This window comes from Nicotiana sylvestris, chromosome 9 (genome assembly GCF_000393655.2).
Source record: "Nicotiana sylvestris chromosome 9, ASM39365v2, whole genome shotgun sequence".
NCBI classification, from domain to species: domain Eukaryota; kingdom Viridiplantae; phylum Streptophyta; class Magnoliopsida; order Solanales; family Solanaceae; genus Nicotiana; species Nicotiana sylvestris.
In genome coordinates, this window is record NC_091065.1 from 116,341,171 (window position 1) to 116,364,248 (window position 23,078).

Consider the following 23,078-nt stretch of genomic DNA (forward strand, 5'->3'; position numbering starts at 1 on the left):
GTTTATAATATTGCTAACAACTCACAAATCTTCCTAGTGCAAACTGGGGCAGAAAATTTCATTTGTTTTAATGACATCGGTCGCCCACCTGAAGAACAAGGGAATGCAGTTCAAATTTTGGCAATCAGGCGCCCACCTGGAGAACAAGGGAATACAGTTCAAGTTCGGCAATCAGGCGCCCACCTGGAGAACAAGGGAATACAGTTCAAGTTTTGGCAATCAGGCGCCCACCTGGAGAACAAGGGAATACAGTTCAAGTTTCGGCAATCAGGAGCCCACCTGGAGAACAAGGGAATACAGTTCAAGTTTTTGGCAATCAGGCGCCCACCTGGAGAACAAGGGAATACACTTTCAAGTTTTGGCAATCAAGCACCCAAATAGAGAACAAGGAAATGCAGTTCAAGTTTTGGCAATCAGGCGCCCACCTGGAGAACAAGGGAATAGAGTTCAAGTTTCGGCAATTAGGCACCCACCTGGAGAACAAGGGAATACATTTCAAGTTCAGCAATCAGGAGCCCACCTGGAGAACAAGGGAATACATTCAAGTTTCAGCAATCAGGCGTTCACCTGGAGAAAGGGAAAACATCTCAGATTACAATTCAAGTCGACAACAAAGGAATTCCACCGGGAAAATACAAGTCAACATGGCAACAAGAGCTGCAAGATCAAGTTTAGGATATAGATAGGATTTCTTGTAATTCATAGATCATAGTTTAATCTAGCTTCTTTTATTTTATCATGGTGTAATAAGGGGTTTAGTAAGCAGTAGTAGCAGCAGCAGCAATAGTGAAATCACAGCTTCATAGTAGTCTCAGATTATAATTCCAGTTCGGCAATCAGGCGTCCACCTAGAGAAAAGGAAAAGCTTCAGAATGCAACTCAAGTGAGCAACAAAAGAGGCTCGCGGAAAGAATGCGAGTCAACAGTCCGAGGTGATCAACAGAAGTTAGTCACAATAAAGATAAGAAAAAAAAAGGCAAGAACTGAATCCAAATGCAAAAGTTGATGAAAGATATGGGTTGCTCAAGACATGGCCGAGGTCACAAGCATTGCATACCTGGTCTTGATCCGAAAAGCTGAAGAAGGATGAACTAGCACCTACAACTAGCAAGCGTCAAGGTTCAAATCTAAAGTCTGCATGAAGAACCACTCAAGACTCAAGATCAAGCTTCAGAAGACTTATAGATAGGAATCTTGTAACTCATAGTTGACAGACTTAGTTAGTCTTTTTCATTTTTGATTTTGATGTAATAACAGGACCGCAGATCGGAACCTCGGCGGAACGGCACCTCGACCGGCTCTCCACCTCGGTATACTCCATCATCTCACTCACCTCTGAACTACACGTGACCTGATTCCTTTATAGCCAAGGATATGTAGGCAGCTCAGATACCAGGGCTCGGTCACATTCCCTTTTTTTCTTAGTTTTAGTCTCTCCCAAATAAGGGTCGGGTCAAAAAACCTGTCTAGTCATTCTTTGTCTGAATATACTTCGTATTTTCAGTCAAAGAGGGGCAGCTGTAGACATGTAATTTTTGACCCTCCCCAAGATTTTTTATATTTTAGCACGTAAATATTTAATTAAGGCCTAATATAGCTATTTCAACTCATTTTGACTCTTTTACTTTATTTTATTACAAGAAAAATGAAAATTACAAAAAATATTTTAGTATGGATCTTTCATAAATTTAAAAAAAAAAATACAAAAATAGGTTCATTAATGTTTTGTAGTCATTTTTAATATTAAAAAATACCAAAAATAATTTTATTTTAACGGTCAGTCTTATTTTAATAGCTATTCTATTTAAGTAGGACTAATTAATAAATGAGGTCGTATTTTAATCTCGTTCGCAGGGAGAGGATAAAACTTGGGGCTCGAGCAACCCATTTTTAGGTTTAATTTTGGACCTAACCCATAATTCTCAAACCCATAATTCCTATGCCCATACCCCTAACCTAATTCCTACTCCTATATAATAGTACCTACACCCTAAAAAAAAGTAGAATTTTTTTTTTTTTTTGCCGTTTTCTGAAGCTTCTTCTCCAACCAAAAGACCCAAGACCTAAAAGACCTAAGATAATGGAGAAGCAGTCGTTGCCCTAACCTTCATCTTCTTCATCCTTCATCTCCCGCCATAAACACACGCAGAACACGCCCCCCACGTCGTCTTCCTCAACCAGACGACCAGCTCCCCCCAGCGTCATCTTCTTCACGGCTTGGACCAAAAAAGGGTTGAGCTCCTTCTTCTTCCAAAGAACTTGGAGCTGCTGCTGCTTCTTCATTAGATCCGCCGCAGATCCTGATCGGATCTGTCTTCTCCATCACACAAAAACGGACCCCGCTTTCATCACAACAACCCGAAATGAGTTGTTGGCGTCAACTCCATTCTTGCCGCTGAACCCAGCTCCTAGCTAGTTGTCGTTTTCAGCCGTAACTCCACCACAAGTAGCTGAAAACACAAGAAAACAGCCTCATGTTCGCATAGAACAATAGCTCGAATGGCTGCCATTTTCGCCGAGAAACCTCCCGAAACAACTCCAAATCACCCGCTACTATCATATAGTTCGTTGGTTTCATTTTTCTAGTTTAGTTCGAGGTTTCCAGCGAGCTTCGAGGTCGTCGAGATAGCCGCGCGAGTGCTCCTGTCGCATGTCTTGTTCGGGTTCTTTGTTCGATTTTGCTTCAGGTTGTATTCAAAGGCTTATTTCGAATTTTGGCTGCAAAAGGTCCATTCTATCTTCTCTTCATTACTATTTTAGTTCGACATCATGTATTAGTTAATTTTGGCAGTTTTTTATTACTTGTGTATGGATTGTTTGAGCTAGTAGTTCATAGCTATATTTTGTGGATTATTTTGTTTATTTGGAGCCTCTCATGAATGTGGATGCCGCCATTAAAACTAGTGATTTGTATGAGTATGACTGCATGAGGTAATAAGGATTCTATTGGAAATGTTAACAATGCTGTGTGGATCTCTCTCTTAGTTGAACTTTTTGAAGACTACGTACATTTCTTGTCACACATATTATACAAAGACCATTGAGGCCATGTCATGTTTGATGATGAATTTGTTTAAGAGTTCATTGTGTTTCTTATGATATAAGATCATTCTGTCCTTGGTTCCTAATAACAACCTAGAGGCGGTGCTAAGTTTGAATAGTAAATAGGCCAAAATTATATTACTTTGATATGCTGGACAATAATGTATTTCACTGGGCTATTTGGTTGATTGAACTAAAAGAGTAGGAAAGCCATTGCTGAATTCACTACTAGAATTCTGGGAAAAAGAGATTTGGTCGCTTTTTGGCTAAATAGCGACCAAAAGTGCCTGGTAGCTATATTGATGGTCCTTTTTATTTAGGGACCAAAGTTGGTCGCTAATTAGCGACCAACTTTGGTCTCTAAGCTAAATGGACCCATTTTTTCCGGATATTGACTAAAGAGACCAACTTTGGTCGCTTTATTAATTTAATAATATAAATTTGGCGACCAAAGTTGGTCTCTAAATAAAAAATATATTATTTATTTATTTATTATTAATCACTAAAAAGCGACCAACTTTGGTCTCTAAACCAAATATTATATTTTAAAATCTGGAAACTAGAGACCAATTTTGGTCGCTTTTGTATTCAATTATTTATTTATTTTATTAAACTAGCGACCAACTTTGGTCCCTAAATACATGGATTTAATTTATTTTTTAAATATTAGCGACCAACTTTGGTCGCTATATCACCAGAAATTTTATTTTTTTTAATGAAATAGCGACCAAGTTTGGTCGCTTTTTGTAGAAATCTGGGTAAATAGCGACCAAAGTTGGTCGCTATTCTCCAGAAAATTATTTTTTTAACATGAAAAGCGACCAAATAGAGACCAACTTTGGTCGCTTTTCTGTGTATTATTTTGGCAGAAACTGCCTGTTTTTGCAGCTACACCACCTGCGAGCCATACCAATTTCCTAAATATGCATTTATGCCAACAACAACAACAATAAAAAGCAATTAAAAGCAACAAAGAATAAAGTTCAATAGAACTAACACATTAAGCTAACAAAACTAAGTTAACGCTTATTACAAGCTCATTCGAACTAAAGAGAACTAACACAATAGTAAATTGGTATGTAAATTAGTTCTAACACAATAGAACTAACACAATGTAAATTAGTTCTTACACAATAGAACTAACACAATAGTATATAAAGTACTGAAGGATTGTTCTTCCATCATCCTCGTCTGCAAGTTGGATTGCCTCGCTCGGCTCATTAGGTGGTTGACTGCGTATGAATTCCACCACGTCAGATGTGAAGCGAATTGAACCTATATGAAAAATTATATTGAATTAGTATTTTAAAATTTATATAAAAGCAAATCAAAAGATTTAATGAAAAGTAAAAAACTTACATGTATGTAGTCGAGGCTCGACCCTCCTTTCTGAATTAGTCTCTTTCTTCTTCTTTATAATACGAGTTTCATTGAATAGCTCATCTTGCTTCATTGGCATCATAAAGTTGTCTGGTGGCTTTGGTGATTATCCTCGTGGTACTATTACTCGAGATGAACTTTGATACAGAGAATAACTTGGATACGGTACATGACGGAGTGTGTCTTTGATCAATTGTTTATCTCATTAGCTATAATGATAATAAGAAGGCAACGACATGTGTTTCAAAAAAGTGACGGTGTAGGTAGGATTTAACATTTCCTAAGTCGATAAAAGAGGTTATAGAGGAATTATGTACTTTATTTTCCATGAGGAAAAGAAGTTTGATTGAGAGTGACAAGGTTGATGAAGACGGATGGTTTTCCGTTGGTCGTTGCAGTTCCCATAAAACGTGGATCATAAGACTTTATGATGACAAAGATTATAGGAAGTTTTGTGCTCAACTTTCTTCTAAGTCTGATCCGTACAAGCTTAATGTGATATTGGATGATATTTCTTCAGATTCAGACAATAATTTGACCGACAAAAGTATGGAAATGCTCTTAAAAAGAATTAAAGGTAAAACGTTTTTCTTGGTCGAGAAGGAAGCTAAAAAATATTTTACCTTTAATTCTTTTTAAGAGCATTTCCATACTTTTGTCGGTCAAATCATTATCTGAATCCGAACCAATATCACATTAAGCTTGTACGGATCAGACTCGAAAGAAAGTTGAGTACAAAACTTCCTATAATCTCTGTCATCATAGAGTCTTATGATCCCCATTTTATGGGAACTGCGACGACCAACGGAAAACCATCCGTCTTCATCAACCTTGTCACTCTCAATCAAACTTCTTTTCCTTATGGAAAATGAAGTACAGAATTCCTCTATAAGCTCTTCTTTTATCTACTTAGGAAATACTAAATTCCTACCTACACAATCACTATTTTAAACACATGCCATTGCCTTCTCATCATCATTGTCGCTAATGAGAATAACAATTAAAGGCACATTCTGCCAGGTACTTTATCTTAGTTATTCTTGGTGGAAGTTCCATTGCATGTCTAATAACGTCATCAACCTCTTCTACAAAATCCTCCCGCAATCTAAAATTCCAAAACATAAACCAAAATTTCAATTCATATCCTAAAGGTTCAACTCATACCTAAAAGGTTCAATTTATATCCTAAAGGTTCAACTCATACATAAAAGCTTCAATTCATATCCACAAAAGTTCAAGTCATATCCTAAAGGTCCAACTCATACATAAAAACTTCAATTTATATCCTAAAAGTTATATTCATATCCTACGAGTTTAAACTTAAACTAAAAGTTCAATTTATATCCTAAAAGCTTCAACTCATACCTAAAAGGTTCAATTCATATCCTAAAAATTCAACTCATATCCTAAAAGGTTCAATTTATATCCACAAAAGTTCAAGTCATATCCTAACGGTTCAACTCATACATAAAAGCTTCAATTTATATCCTAAAAGTTATATTCATATCCTACGAGTTTAAGTTCAATTTATATCCTAAAGGTTCAACTCATACCTAAAAGGTTCAATTCATATCCTAAAAATTCAACTCGTATCCTAAAAGGTTCAATTTATATCCTACAAGTTCAATTCACAAGAACAAAACCTAAAAACTATAAGTTATATTCGTATCCTACGAGTTTAAACTTAAACTAAAAGTTCAATTTATATCCTAAAAGTGGGCGACTCGTTGTACTCAAACAAGAGCCACGCAACGATTCGCTTAAGGCCTTAAACATTAACATTGTCTTGAACTTTAAGAGAAAATCCAAATATACTATCATGTGTCTATATTAAATATCTACCTATAAACTAATCAAGATTAAACTAAAAGTTCAATTTATACCCTAATATATATCTACCTATGAATCAAGTCTTTGACGTTAAATTAGTATCTATTGCTTACTAAAATATTGAAGGAGAAATACTCAATAAAGCCTAGCCTAAATATTCAACCCATACCCTAAACCCTAGATTTCTATAAAATGTTAAATAATGATAAATACAATCTAAACCCTAGGTTTCTATAAAATACAATGTTAAATAATCAATTGAAACACTAATTCTAGGTTGAAACAATAAACAATTGAAACACTAATTGAAACCCTAGGTTTGTAATTCTAACCTTGAATTTTTAGGAGGTGGAGAAGGAGAGACGCAACAGCGGCAGAGGCGACGGCGGCAGCTGAGCGGTGGTCGTTGGTGGCGTGGGTGGGGCCTGGTGGTGGGAGTTGGAAGGGGGTGGGGTTTGAGTGTGAGAGAGAAAAGAGGGATTTTGGGAATTTTTTAGAAAGAATGGGAGGGGATCCCGGTTTTGAGAGTTATGTAATTAAAATAGCGACCAACGTTGGTCGCTATTTTGGTGGGTAAAACAGTTTTGAATTTTTAGACATAGCGACCAACTTTGGTCGCTATATTCTGACCGTTTGACCAAAATAGCGACCAAAGTTGGTCGGTATTACCTCATACACTTATACTTAGTGCATAGTATAGCGTAAGTACATATATTATATATATATAAGCTGTATTCGATACGGTATTACCTAGTACACTTATACTTAGTGCATAATATAGCGTAAGTATATATATTGTATATATATAAGCTGTATTCGATACGGTATTACCTCATACACTTATACTTAGTGCATAGTATAGCGTAAGTACATATATTATATATATATAAGCTGTATTCGATACGGTATTACCTAGTACACTTATACTTAGTGCATAATATAGCGTAAGTATATATATTGTATATATATAAGCTGTATTCGATACGGTATTACCTCATACACTTATACTTAGTGCATAGTATAGCGTAAGTACATATATTATATATATATAAGCTGTATTCGATACGGTATTACCTAGTACACTTATACTTAGTGCATAATATAGCGTAAGTATATATATTGTATATATATAAGTTGTATTCGATACGGTATTACCTCATACACTTATACTTAGTGCATAGTATAGCGTAAGTACATATATTATATATATATATATATATATATATATATATATAAGCTGTATTCGATACGGTATTACCTCATACACTTATACTTAGTGCATAGTATAGTGTAAGTACATATATTGTATATATATAAGCTATATTCTATACGGTATTACCTCATACACTTATACTTAGTGCATAATATAGCGTAAGTACATATTATATATATATATATATATAAGCTATATTCGATACGGTATTACCTAATACCCTTATACTTAGTGCATAGTATAGCGTAAGTATATATATTGTATATATATATAAGCTGTATTTGATACGGTATTACCTCATACACTTATACTTAGTTCATAGTATAGCGTAAGTACATATATTATATATATATAAGCTATATTCGATACGGTATTACCTCATACACTTATACTTAGTGCATAGTATAGCGTAAGTACATATATTATATATATAAGCTGTATTCGATACGGTATTACCTCATACACTTATACTTAGTGCATATTATAGCGTAAGTACATATTATATATATATATATATATATATATATATATATATATATATATATATATATATATATAAGCTGTATTCGATACGGTATTACCTCATACACTTATAATTAGTGCATAGTATAGCGTAAGTATATATATTATATATATATAAGTTGTATTCGATACGGTATTACCTAATACACTTATAGTTAGTTCATAGTATTGCGTAAGTATATATATTATATATATAAGCTGTATTCGATACGGTATTACCTCATACACTTTTACCTTAGTGTATAGTATAGCGTAAGTACATATATTATATATATATAAGCTATATTCGATACGGTATTACCTCATACACTTATACTTAGTGCATAGTATAGCGTAAGTACATATATTGTATATATAGACACACACGCCCGCTTCGTAGTACTATTCATCCCTTGTATTACAAAATTATTAACGACTTACATTTATATTATTTACATAGTAAACACAAAAGTGATTTTTAAATTTGACCATATAGAGACCAACTTTGGTCGCTAACTTTAAATGAATTTAATTTAGCGACCAAAGTTGGTCACTAAATGTACATGAATTTAAATTAGAGACCAAATTTGGTCACTAAAATTTAATCAGATTTATTTATATTTTATATAATATTTAAATTAATAATAAAAATTGTTAAACGTTAGAACTGGGTCCCACATTGGCGACCAACTTTGGTCGCTAAAGTTTGAATTATATTTATTTATATTTTATAAATTTTTTACATAAATATATATTTATTAACATATTATAACTGGGTCCCACTTTAGCGACCAAAGTTGGTCGCTATCTTCTTATCCTTCAGTTAGCGACCAACTTTGGTCGCATGTTTTAAATTATACATATTTATATTTTATAAGTTTTATAAAATAATAATAAAATTGTTTAAAAAAATTGTGTGGGTCCCACTTTTGCGACCAACATCGGTCGCTAAACTCAGTGTATCTTTGACCAAGCAAGTCTGACCAGTCCAGTCAACAGCTTGACTAAATTTGCGTCCAAATAGCGACCAACTATGGTCGCTAAATTATTTCAAATATTTTTTTTATTATTTTCGGTAGTTTGGCGACCAACTTTGGTCGCTTTTCTTAACAGACCAAATTTGGTCGCCAATATTTGGTCGCTTTTTGGCCGAATTCTAGTAGTGATTCGTTAATTTGATCGTAGGGTGGTCTAATGAATTGTATGGATTTGAAATTAGAAGATTGACCCAATTTTGTTTTTCATATACTTTTGGCCACACAATAATCTCAAAGTTTAGGAAGAATAATTAAAAGTGCGTAGTTGCTCCAGGCGCATAATTTAAATTTACCTTCCTAAACTCGGGTGCGCATTTATGTGACACAAATCAAAATCCTAACAACGTTAAATAAAATGTGTCGTTGACTGCGGGTGCATTTATGTGACGTGGTTCAAGACGTGTTTTAGATAACGTTGAATCTCTCCTAAAAATAATTAAATAAAATCGGTTTAAAAGGATAAAATGCACATAGGCTAAAAATGTATTAAAATTAGATAATAGGCCAATTATAACAGCTGAGCGACCGTGTTCGAACCACGGAACTCGGGAATACCTAACACCTTCTCCCGGGTTAACAAAATTCTGTACCCGGATTTCTAGTTCGCGGACTATAATACAGAGTCAATCTTTTCCTCGATTCGGGATTTGAACCGGTGACTTGGGACACCATAAACTATCCCAAGTGGCGACTCTGAATTTTTAATAAAAATAATCCCGTTTCGATTGTCACTTTAAATTGGAAAAAACTCCCTTATACTCCCTTCCGCGAGTTGTAGGTAAAAAGGAGGTGTGACAGGTGAAATAAGGATTTTTATGAAAGTTGTGAAGTTGGAACTAAGTGCTAGGCGCTTAGTTGGTTTAATTGGTATTGTTGTGACGTGTTAATGATTTATGTGAACTCATAAATGTAGATATCGACTTGTGATGGCATTTGCGGACTTTAAACAAATTGGAGCTTCGCAGTAATAGTTGAAGCTTGGACTTGAGGTAAGTTGATTAATACTTACTCTTCTTGATGGATTTTCTCTAAAATCATATTTGAGTTATTTCGTGAGTTTGTTTGTAAATGTGCATCCATACTTGTGGGGACAATCGGGAAAGGATGTCACCATGTATTTTGAGTAGTATTTCATAAAGAAAGTTGTGTTGTTTTACCATTGGAAAATCTTGTTTCTAAAGATTTGATGTCAAACGATGCTTGAGGAAAATGTTATAAGTTTTATTCAAACTTGAGTATTGGAAAGAATATAAAATATTTGAGTGCTAAAGATGTATTTTTATGAAAAGTATTTCCTTTTGAAACTTGATTAATGGATAGTACTCGTTGTATCTTTGAAAGATGGATGTTAATTTGCTAATGACTTTAACATGAAAAAGAGCATATGTTTGATAGTTTTATTCAAATGGTTTAGTTTGGCCATGAGAAATGATTTGATAAAAATAGATCCTTTGAGGCTAATATGCTATGAATCTATTTTTGAAATATCAAATATTTTGGGAGTTACTAGTGGAGATCACCGAGATTGGTTTGAATGTTGAGTTCGTTACCATGGAACTACACGTGTCGGTGTAGGGACATATTCCAAGTCTTTTGCCGAGGTTTGTGGGATAAAGTCCCCCATTGTGAGGGCAAATAATCATTACTTAAAGTAATGAGGTTAAGTCGACTCATACGGCACTATGGGAAGCCACCCAGATAAGTAGGATCAAACACTTGTTGCTAGGTCGATCACCTAGTAGTTATTTATTATGTCGGTATCGGTATAGTACTCCCGGTGAAAAGGTAAAAGATGATTTTATTATATTTAGGCCTAAGGATCCGAAAGTGATTTCAATGACTTAATGAAGTTGAAATAATTTTACATGATTTTTATTAGAATCATGGGTTGGTATGAATGTTTTAAAAGTTTGTATCATGATTTACATCTTTCTAGTCTTTTCATTTAAAGTGAAAAAGAGCATAAATTGATATAATTGTATCATTCTATATCAAATGTTGGTTGCATTATTTTTGTAAAGCCTTGTCCCAGGAACTTGAGTTAGAGAGAGTCTATGACACTTATTAAGTACCGCCGTGGTGTAGTTATCCCTCAAGGGGCCCTCTCCAGGGTCCCACATACTTTACATGTTTTCAGGATGAGACGTGGTACATGATGACTGATGGGGCAATAGGATGACTCTCTTTCCGAAGAATATAGCAAGGTACCACTTCTATTTTATGGTAGTCTTCATGTTGAGCTTACTTACTTTTGGTTGGGTTTGTCCCAAGCATTTACTTCATCATTGTGTCTTAGAGATTCCATAGACAACTGCTATTCTATTGGAGTTGTAATCAAGAGTTATTCGTAAGTCATGCATGAAAGAAATATTATTATTCTTTTGTATTTTTCAATTATTGAAAAATAATGGATTTAAAGATCTTGTTTCATGTATGTTTTAATCATTTAAAATGGTTGTGTTTTCAAAAAGGCTTCCACATGTATTTATTTTGCATATAGATGGACATTCTTGTAAGGTTTGGTTCACCCGTATTGGATAGTGTGACGAGTGCCGGTCACCTAATTTTGGATCGTGACAGTTCCTTGCTCAACCGGTGAGTTCGTCTATGTATTTTGTTGTTGCTTTGGCATCTCAGTCGCTTACTTCTTATAGTTTGATCTTGATGATGGAGATAACCTCATTTAGATTCTTTCTTTTCCAGCCCGAGGATATTCGAGGAGGTCGAAGGCTCCCCCTCTTGCGTTTTGGCATTCATCCCTTCTACAACCACGGTTAGGTATAGGTCTGCTCGATCTTCGGCTCATCTAGTGTTGCCTCAACCTCAGTTTCTTATTCGCTTGCAGATATTTTGACAACAGAGTTTTCGGCTTCCCCTTTGTTCCATCTTGTGGACGAGGAGGAGGAATCATCATCGAGCGACGAGAATTTGGTTCCTTGAAAGTGAAAGTCGGTAGATGTTGGTAATGGGGTCGCCTGGGCTATAGATTTAGCAATGGATGATTTCGTCATCCGCGAGGCAGCGACTATAATACTTGAGGATAACTTCGAGCTGGCATCTAATGTTCCGATATTGGCGGAGGTAGTTGAGGGCGTACATCTTCCGTTTGCGGCGGTGGGAGCCGAATGGTCGGTCGCTATGGCTTCTCATAATTTGCGGCAGGATGGGTCGTTGAATTCACAGCTGGCTAATGATGCTCCTTCACCAGCCGATGGGAGAGGCAAGGGCGTTGCCGATGATGGCTACGAGACGGGTTTTGATCTCGATGCTGATGAGATGAGGATGATGGAGGAAGGATTTACCCAGCTCAAGGTGAGACTAGAGGGTTCCACGCGGACTATTGCGATCCCCATGGATCGTGATTTATTAAAAGTTATGGAGAACATGGTTCTTGCCCTCGGTCCCCTTTGCTTCAATGTGGAGGATAAAACCCTCCAAGAGCTGGATGATGTTACTTTATCGAGGAGCATAGCCGACCTCACTCTTAGGGTAAGTTTTTTGACTCTTCTCGTTTCTGCTCGTTATGTTCAACATTTAGGCTTCGTTCTTATTCTGTTTGTTTTTTTCTTTCTTTTTCAGACCGTGGATTTGGAATTTAAAAGCACCCGAAGAGAGGAGAGGTGTAAGGCTATTTTTATGAAGTTATAACGAAAATACCGCGAGTACCGTGGCAAGTACCGAGAAATTTGTAGGCAGCTTAGTGAAGACGACAATTTGCAAGCCCTTCGGGATGAACTCAAGGAGAAGGATGATGAGCTAGTGATGGTCATCAAAAAGCTCAAGGACGTTAAGAAATAAAGAGGAAGAGCTCAAGGTTAGCAGGTCCATGGAAGCTCTCAATGTGGCGATATCCACGCACAGGTGGTCGAGCTGCGCAAGTAGTTGGAGGAGTATCACCTATAGATAGAGGTTCTTCATGCGAGATTACTAAGAAGAAGAATGAGCTGGAGCGGGCGAAGTCTGCTCGGTTGGCGGCTTTGAAGAGGCCCAAGAGGTAGTGATCTGGACTCTAGATTTTGAGTGAGAGAGTGATTTAGAGATGGAAAGACTTAAAGAGGAGCGGCTTGATGAGAGGATTGGGGAGTTGGAGAGAGATAACTCCCTCCTTCAGGACCAGGTGGCTACCTTAGAGGCTGAGAAGACTGAAATGCTTACGCAACCATCATCTTCTTATACTTTAGATTTCCCAAGCGTTTCTTGGGACCTATACGAGGAATAGATTCACGCCGAGGCTCAGTTGGATGTGTTCTGGGATTTGCATGCGGCGGGATCTATTCTTGGGGTCGCCCTTGAAAATGCTCATGTTAAGGCCCGTGAAGCTCGAATCGCTTGCGGGTATGATCCTACTACGCTGGAAGTCAGCGACGATGAGAGGGATGTGGGTGTGGATTAGATTGAAGAGGATGCCTGGTACGAGGATGCATACCCCGATGGCGGTGGTGATGATAAGGGGGCAAATAGAGATGGCCTGGATGGTCAGGTTGCTGGCACTGATAATCCTAGCGGCGACCAGTAATTTTTCTTCTTCCTTCTTTTATTTTGTTGTAAACTTGTGCGTTTTTGGTAGGCATCTTTACGAGCCTTTGTAAAAATATTCTAAGTATGAAATGCCAACTTTGTTGTTTCTACCTGATTCTCTTCCTGTGGTTCGTACTTGTATATTTTTTTATTTTGTCGCTTGGTTGCCTTGATTTTCTTAGCCATAATCACTTAGTTCGAATAAGGTCGAACATATCCTAAGTTTAATTACGGCCGAAGGTCAGTAGGTGTTACTTCGAATGAGGTCGAACCAAACCCTAAGTTTGATTATGGCTGAGGGCCAGTAGGTGTTAGTTCGAATAAGGTCGAGCAAACCCTACGTTTAACTATGGCCGAGGGCTAGTAGATGTTGGTTCGAACGAGGTTGAACATGTCATATGTTAATTATGGTCGAGGGCCAGTAGGTGTTAGTTCGAACAAGGTCGAGCATAACCTATATTTTAGCTATGGCCGAGGGACATTAGGTGTTAGTTCGAAAAAGATCGAACATAACCTATGTTTGACTATGGCCGAGGGCCATTAGGTGTTAGTTCGAACAAGGTCGAACATAACCTATGTTTTAGCTGTGATCGAGGGCCATTAGGTGTTAGTTCGAACAAAGTCTAACATAACCTATGTTTTAGCTATGGCTGAGGGCCATTAGGTGTTAGTTCGAACAAGGTCGAACATAACCTATGTTTAGAAAGATATGCTTCTAGGTGCAGAGTTTGTCGACATCGTAAACTTTAAGCATTGTTGCTTTTGCTGTACATTTGGAAAAAATAGAAATAATCTTCATGCATTGTTGATTTGTTCATACATTTGGGGAAATTTACAAATTTTTTGGCGTTGGTTGGCGTTCCATCCCCAGTCCCAATCTATCTAATCCCTTCATTGGTCGACCTGGAGAAGGTTTGAGAGGTCGAGCAATGAACTAGCCGTCTTGTGCCTCCATCTTTGCGTACTTCGACTTGAAGTGTCCCCTTCATCGCCTCGTTAAAAAACCTCCTTGAGAAAACCTAATTGGGACAAAACTCTAGTGAGGAAAAAATAGTATGACTTGGGGATGTTTTACCTCCTAAAAGTTGAAGTACTTGAGGTGAGTAATATTCAAGTTGTTTGGTAGTAGCTTTCCTTCCGTTGTTTCTACTTGGAATGATCATTTGTTTGCTGTTGCCGTGATTTTGTATGGGCTGTCCCAATTTGTTCCTAGTTTTCCTTCCTGTGGGTCTTTGCTTGCTTGTGTTTTAGCTTTAAGCACGTAGTCCCCGACTTTCAACGGCCTGACCTTTGGCTTTTTGTTATAATAACATTCTGCTTGTTTGTTTTTGGCGATCATCCTTATGTAGGCCATGTCTCGTCGTTCTTCGACTTCATCGAGCTCTTGACTTCTACTTTCATCGTTCCTTGGTCCACTCTCGTGGGAGTATCTTAGTCCGGGCTCCCCAACTTCGATTGGGATTACTGCATCAGTCCCACAGACTAAAGAGTAAGGTGTTTCTCCTATGCTTGTCTTCGGTAGCCCCAGAGTACTTTTGGTAATATTTTCAGCCACAACCCTTTGGCGTCTTCAAGTTTTTTCTTTATGATGTTCAATATTGACTTGTTGGAGGACTCTGCTTGTCCGTTGCTCGCGGGATGGTATGGTGCTGAGACTATTCCTTTGATATGCCATTTCCTGAAAATTCAATAACCTTCTTTCCTGTAAATTGGGGTCCGATGTCGCATTTGATCTCTTTAAGGAGGCCGAACAGGCATACAATATTTTTCCATATGAAGGCGATCACTTCATGTTCACGTATTTGGCTGAATGCTCCTACTTCTACCCATTTAGAGAAATAGTCAGTTAAAACCAAAAGAAATCGAACGTTACCTTGCCCTGCCGAGAGGGGGACCACGATGTCTATTCCCCATTTGATGAATGGCCAAGAGGAAGTGACTAAGTGGAGGTTTTCGCCTGCTTGGTGAATCATTGGGGCCCACTTTTGGCATTGTTCTCATTTTTTTCACGATGTCCGCGACCTCTTTTTTCATGGTGGGCCAGTAATATCCTGCCCGTATAAGGCATCTAACTAAATCCTGATTGCCTGAATGAGCTCCGCAATGGCCTTCCTGTACCTTTTTAAGGACGCGCCACATCTGATTTGGGCCCAAGCATTTCGCCAGAGGGCCGTCGTACGTTCTTTTGTACAGATCATTGTGAATGATGTTGTACCTGGCTGGCTGCATTCGCAAGTTCTTGGCCACTTTTTTATTGCTTGGGAGTACGTCATCCTGCAAGTATGTAGAAATACTCTTGCACCAGTCCCAAGTCAAATTTATTGTTCTTACCTCGATTTGGTCTATTGATGAGTTGAATAGGTGGACTACATTTCTGTCTCCGGTTGTAATGTTTTTGGTGGCTGCGGCTAATTTGGCGAGGTCGTCCGCCTCGGTATTCTATGATCGGGGGATCTGGTCAAATTGACATTCATCGAACGCGGGCAACAGCTTGCAGATTTCAGTCTGGTATTTTTGTAACCTTTGTTCCTTGATTTGAAAAGTCCATGTGACTTGGTTGATAACGAGTTACGAATAGTAGTGTAGTCTTAACCATTTTTCCCCGTATTTGAGTTCTAGCCTTAACCCAACAATTACGGCCTCATACTCGGCCTCGTTGTTAGTCATGTCCGGGCACTTTATGGACTGGAAAATCACTTCGTCGGTCAGAACTTCGAGTACGAGTCCCAGTCTGGACCCTGTTGCATTAGACATGTCGTCAGTGTACAGGACCCAAAGGTCCTATATTTGGGGAGAAGTTTGGGCGGCTTTTCTTTTAACTTCGGGCATTATTTTTGCGCTGAAGTCGACGACGAATTCACCAAGAACTTGTGACTTTATCGCTATTCGCGGTTGATATGTGATATCGTGTTTGCTTAGTTTGATGGCCTATTCGGCCAACCTTCCCGATAGCTCAGGTTTATGCAAAATATTTCTTAGGGGGAAATTCGTGACGACTGAGATGGCGTGGCACTGGAAATAGGGTCTAAGCTTTCGTGAAGCTATGACTAAGGCCAGGTCTAGTTTTTTCGAAGTGAGGGTATCTCGTCTCAGCGTCGACTAGTGTATTGCTAATGTAACAGATAGGAAACTGCATACCTTTATTTTCTCGGACTAGGATTGCGCTCACAGCTACTTCGGATACAGCAAGGTAGACAAGGAGGCATTCTACTGATTCTAGTTTTGAGAGCAATGGCGGTGATGACAAATACGCTTTTAACTCCTTCAAGGCTTGGACGCACTCAGAAGTCTATTGGAGGCTGTTATCCTTCTTGAGTACGCCGAAGAATCTGTGGCACCTATCTGACGATCGCGAAATAAACCTTGAAAGGGCAGTGATATGGCCGGTCAATTTCTGAACCTGTTTTTTGGTGGTCAAGTGCTCTGGTATCCCTTCGATGGATTTGATTTGATCAAGATTGACCAGTATCGTCTGAGTATTTTGCATGTCATCTATGGTATTCCATATCGTCTGAGTATTTTGCATGTCATCTCTGGTATCCCTTCGATGGTATTCCGTATCGTCTGAGTATGTCGAATGTTTCTCTCAGGTGGTCGATGTGGTCTTCTCTAGCATGTCATCTATGTAGATTTCCATTGTTTTGCCGAGTTGGTCTTTGAACATCCTTGTCACTAACCTTTGGTAAGTTGCCCCTACATTTTTCAGCCCGAAAGGCATGACCCTGTAGCAGTACGTCCCCTAATGGGTGATAAAATTGGTTTTCTTCTGATCCTCTTTTTCCATGAGGATTTGATTATAGGCTGAGTAGGCGTCCAAGAAGCTCAGTAGTTCGTACCTGGCCGTTACATCGATGAGTTGGTCGATATGGGGTAATGGAAATGAATCCTTGGGGCATGTTTTGTTCAAATCTGTGAAATCTACACACATCCACCATTTTCCGTTCTTCTTTTCAACATGACCACGTCGGCAACCCATTGGGGGTATTTCGACTCCCTGATGGAGCCATTTTCCAACAGTTTTCCACCTCTTCGCCTAACGCGTCATTAATTATGGAATTGAACTTATGCCTCACCTACCTAACCGGGGGGCGGAATAGATCGACATTCAGTTTGTGCGTGGCGATTTCATTTGGGATACCTGGCATATCTGCTTGGCTAAAAGCAAACAAGTCCAGTTAGCAGTTAAGAATTGATGAAATTTACCTAGTTCCTGAAGTTTGCAGATGATGTAAGCTTTCTTGTTGTAGTCGTTACTGTCTATTTGAATGGGGTTGAGGTCTTTTATGGTCGATCCCACAACTTAGACCGTATCGGGGTCTCTGATGAAGTCCTTGCTATCATCACATATCGACCTCGACCCTGCTGATTGCTATGCCTCTTTTTCTTTGTTGAGTGACCGTGCAGTCTAGGGCGATGCGGTAGCATTCCCGAGATATGTGTTTTCCCCCTCGTATACTGAATATTCCCCATGGAGTTGGGAATTTGATGACTTGGTACAAGTTGGAAGGGATGACTCTCATGGTGTGTATCCATGGTTACCCTATTATGGCGTTGTACACTGTGTCTTGGTCCATGATATGCAACGTGGTTTCCAGAATTACACCACCGGCCAGGACGGGGAGTGCGATTTTGCCAGATGTTCGCTCAACTGTATCACGCGACACTATCTTATCTTCGAGTTTCATTTGTGCAAGTACTCGAGGATGGATAATGCACGTGTCACTCCTATCGTCTACCATAATGCGCCTCACATCAGTATCAAAAATTTGTAAAGTGATAACAAGGGCATCATAGTGAAGGAAAACCAAACCATTGGTATATGACTTATCGAAGATGATACTTTCTTCAAGTTCATCATATCGTTCGTGAATGATTGACCGTCTGAGGTTGTGGGTTGTGGTGAACTTCACAGTGTTGATAGAAACATCATCGCCGGCACTGATGATCATGTGGACGGTGCGGGTTGGCGAGGGCGGTTTCGGCGGTCCTTGATGTTGTTCATATCCTCTGGAAAAATTGGTCCTTCCCCGCTCGCTCAGCAACTCTTTGAGGTGTCCCTGTCATAGCATGTTTACGACCTCCTATCTTAGAGTGATGCAATCTTTGGTTTTGTGCCCTCACTCTTGGTGGAACTCACAAAGGGCGTCCGATTTTCTAGTATCGGGTCAGACCTCATCTTTTCTGGCCACTTCACCTTTGGTCCGAGCTTCTCCAAGGCATAGACTATTTCTGTAGGTGACACACAAAACTTGTGAGTGGATAATAAAGAGGGCATACCTTTTTTGTTCCGGTGAGTCCTTGTCCTTGATCTGGGTGGGCCCTCTTCGTGGCGGGTGGAGGAGGCAATGGCGGTTCTAACATAAGGTAGATGTCGTTCCATGTTGGGTCGTAGAGCTGTGAGGTCCCTTCTGATATCATTTCTTCGATCTTTTCTGGATTCGGCCTGTACTGAGGTCAATCGATGAGTCGGTCCATTGAGGTCGTCTTCGTCTGCTCGGACCTCGGCACGATACGCGTTGTGTATTTCATCTAAAGTAGTTGGGAGGGGGGTACTTCAAAAGCCGACTTAATAACTTTCTTGTTGCCCTTGAACCATTTCTGCTCAGCCCATTCTGAAGAGTTGTGACCGTCATCCCTTCCGATACGTTCGGCAAGTTCATTCTTACTCAGTTGAACTGGGCAAGGAAGTCCCCGAATCCTTCTCCCGGAGACTGTTTAATAGAAAATATGTCATTTACTCTCGCTTTGGCCTTCTTGGCCCCAACATGGGCCAATACGAACTTGTCATTCATTTCTTCGAAAGTTTCAATGGAACGCGCAGACAGTTGTGAATACTATGTTAACGCTCCTCCCATGAGGGTCTCGCCGAATTTTTTCAACAAAATAGAGGATACTTGTTCCTTGGCGAGATTATTTCCTTTCACGGCGATGACGTAGTGAGTCTTATGGTCTTCGGGGTCGGTCGTGCCATCATATATTTTCAGATAGGGCTGCATTTTAAAGGTTTTTGGTATGGCATGTAGGGCACACTATACAGCTACTCGACAAATCGACTGGCATCTCTCTTCGGGAAGAGCTTAGGGGCGCCCGGTATCTTATCGACCCTCTTTTGTTGTTCTCTCATTTGGTCCTGAAATGTTTTGTTCTTATTTTCCATTTTCTCCATCCTTTTCAGAATGGTTGTGAGAGTGTCGTCACCTGCACTATTAATGACATGTAAGTAATACTTGTCGTTGGAGGAGGGGGAGGAAATTGGTCATGCTGCTCGTCTGCTGGTTGTATTACTCAAGTCCTTGCATTTTCTGTAGCTGTGTCCCGAGCGGGCTTATGGAGGACGCTGGTTAGCGTATCAATTAGCCAAGCCTCAAGGAGATTTTTTACATTTGGAAGCGTCTCTTCCGCCATAGATGTGAAGACTCCCTTACCAAGAGATTTCGTGATGCTGCAGTGAGAAGGAGGTGATCCATCTCGACTAGGGGAGGCATCGGGCGTTGTGTCTCCGTCTGCTGTTTCACAGCTCTCATTGATGACATTCATGAGGTTGGTTGAGAGGTCACTTATTATTCTCGTTCTTTCTTCTCTGTTACCTGCCATATTGGATTTGTGCATGCAAAGAAAGATATTGTTCTTGCTTTTTTTTTTACGTTAGTAATCCAATGTTAGTTATAGATCTAGAGGAAACTAAAAATTTAACTAGTAAATCTCCATAGATGGCGCTAAATTGTTTTATCAAAAAGTATAACTTTCTGTTAAAATGATTATATTTATGTAATAATGGATCAAACCTAGTTAATGATAATATCGCTAAATGTGAGTTCTGAAAATGTGGCTAACATTAAACAGATCTAGTGGGGGATTGACAATAGCATTCATTAAATATTCCAAAAAGTATGAACAATAATGGAGAGGTAACTAGCAATAAATAACAATAAATGTCATTTAAGTAAATAGGAGAAGTGGTTCACCCAATAAAGAATGAACTAGATGATTATTCCTCCTTACAATGATGAGTGACATATAAATCATAGAATATTCGGACTATTCTCGGATATGATGAAAAAGTGTGAAATAATATGAACAAGAATCTTGATAAAAAGATAGTCTTTGTATCTTTACAGGATAGAGAGAATCTTTATTAGAAGTCTGTTCTTATCAAGTGAATGTCACATGCCCTCATTCATTGTCTTTTTTCCTATTTATGCGGGGCATATCCCTAACAAACACCTTTTGTTTTATTAGTGGGCTAGTGCAAAATGAGTCTATAGTTATGGTCTTGGGAATCTGTTCATCCCTGCGATGATGGCTGCCAAAAGCATGGTGGGGCGAATCTCTGGAGCTTTCCTAGCCACTATACTTTTCTTTTTTATTTTCTTTTCTGAAAATTGGTTTGATTTGCTTCACCTATGAGAATTTCTACCAATTCGACCTGGTTCGGCACGAAATTAATAGTACAAGTGGCGAGAATATTTTCTAGAATAGTCTCTTTAATATTCTATTCTAAAAATTAGCCGTTACAGCTCTATCTGCGGTGCTCGACCTCGACCATTGTTGACATATCGACCGCGAGTCTTGCTGCTTCCTGGTCAACCTCGACTGATTCTTTCCTTAGTGATACCTTGCCTTAAATATTGTAATGCAGATTTCGACTTATACAACTTTCTCATTTCAAATTTAAATAAGTCTCACCATTCTATATTTTTCGTTTTACTTTTTCTCGATACGCCACTTGGCTTCAAATAAATATTGATTGCCAGCCTTTTAATATAATTTAGACAACTTTGAATATATTATCTTGATATCAAGCTTGAGTACCACTTGGCTTCACTTTCAAGCTTGCTTAATTCTTCAATTGTCTAAATTTATCAATAATATATTAAGTATTATTTATTTACTGTCTTTTATTTCTTAAATTTAGTATTTTATCTATAATCTATAACTTAAATAATTTTATATTTAATACTAATTTTGTTTTTTTACATCGTCCAAAATATATGCTCTTTTATTATTTTATAAAAATTATATCAATATTTTTAATATTTTCTTCTACATTATATGGAATAAATAATTAGACTTTTCTTCTATTTTATTTTTAATATAAAGTTATGATTTTTAATTTTTTTTACTATGTTTCTTGTAATAATTTTTTTATTATATATTTTTTATTTTGTGTGAATTGATAATGATCAGTGAGACGAATACAAATAGGGAAAGAGAGAAGAATATATCTTATTTTTTAAATTAATTCAAAATATTTTTGTCTCTCGATTCAAACTTATAAACTTTATCTCAATTCAAATTTAGGTTATTAAGGACCTCAGTGTGGATATCAAATATGGGGTGCAAACAAAAGAAAAAACTTCTTGTAGCCAAAAGCTTTTGAGGTAAAATCAAATGGTTAATTACACTTATGTAAGCATGTGTTTAATTTCCACTTATTCAACTTGGATTTTTTTTTTCCTGTCTCATGTTATTTCTTTGTTCCACAAATTGTGCTTTTCCCATTGAAAGATAGGAGTACTAACTTAACTAATAATCTGATCGAATGACCGCAAGATTAGAGTTATAGACCTCATACAAAAAATAATTAGGAAAATGATTTCCCCAAAATTAAAGCCCCGTCGAGATTCATAAATAGACAAATTAAATAAGCATATGCTTCAATTCCACTTTCTACAAGGCTAGACGTAGCTCAAACGTAAAGCTACAACAAGAAGTTTGGAGCAAAAGCCATAGATTGGTTCGAAAGGTGATTGTTAAATTAATGTACAATAGTGCCTTTGAAAATTTTCTATCAACTAACTTTGCACCTCCTTGCAAGGACCTTCCTGTTAAAGGCTACTTACCTGTAAGTACTCCCCCTAAATAACATTTTCTCACAATAAATTCTCATGTTATATACTAACACGTACGTAGTTTACTTTATTTTTCTTGTTACTTTTAGTGGTTATGATGATCGATAGAATAAAAGTAAATAACCTCAAACATTTCGAATTTTTAATGATGCATGTGCTATTTTATAAAGATCACAAGACATAAATCCTAACCAGTCTAAAGTCTAAACAGATCGAACGTTTTCTAGTAGTCAAAGCATAGAACAAGCTGGCCGGGGACAAAGGAAAAACTTGATGAAGAAAAATATTTTATTTAATTTCATTTTAAACCTATTTACTCAAGTTTCTTTTTGCTCGTCTCTAGAGTGGTTTGAATTGAGCAGCGTATTATTTTTATGGTAACAGACCAATAACATGTTTGGCCAAGTTTTTAAAATTAATTTATTTCGAAAAGTACTTTTCTCAAAATGATTTACTTTGTAGTCTTCTTCTTTCTTCTCTATAAATGTGGATATTGCATCTGGTTTACTTTCCAGATTAATTATGACAAGTTTATGTCATTTTACTTAAAAGACTTTTACCTATATCTAAGCAAACAGATAGGTCATGAAAATGAGTATGTGAAAGCAAATAATCCTTGACCTTTGAAAATAGTACTGCATATTTTAGTATTTAATAAAATCCTTGATATATAAAATACAACATATATAGAGCATTAGTTTATTA

At 37.8% G+C, this 23,078-nt stretch overlaps 1 protein-coding gene and 1 long non-coding RNA gene across 2 annotated transcripts; both read left to right on the forward strand.

Annotated features, from left to right (window-relative positions):
- The first annotated feature begins 2,071 nt into the window (after positions 1-2,071).
- LOC104212946 (uncharacterized) lies at positions 2,072-21,886 on the forward strand. Its single transcript, XR_011402100.1, has 4 exons — positions 2,072-2,727; positions 9,917-9,992; positions 11,114-11,207; positions 21,823-21,886. It is a non-coding gene; the product is annotated as an uncharacterized lncRNA (long non-coding RNA).
- Positions 11,531-12,947, forward strand: LOC104212936 (uncharacterized). Its single transcript, XM_009762315.1, has 4 exons — positions 11,531-11,598; positions 11,707-11,781; positions 11,849-12,492; positions 12,583-12,947. Exons 3-4 carry the CDS (start codon positions 11,998-12,000, stop codon positions 12,649-12,651), a joined length of 564 nt encoding a protein of 187 aa, XP_009760617.1. The 5' UTR covers positions 11,531-11,598; positions 11,707-11,781; positions 11,849-11,997; the 3' UTR covers positions 12,652-12,947.
- Positions 21,887-23,078: the final 1,192 nt, after the last annotated feature.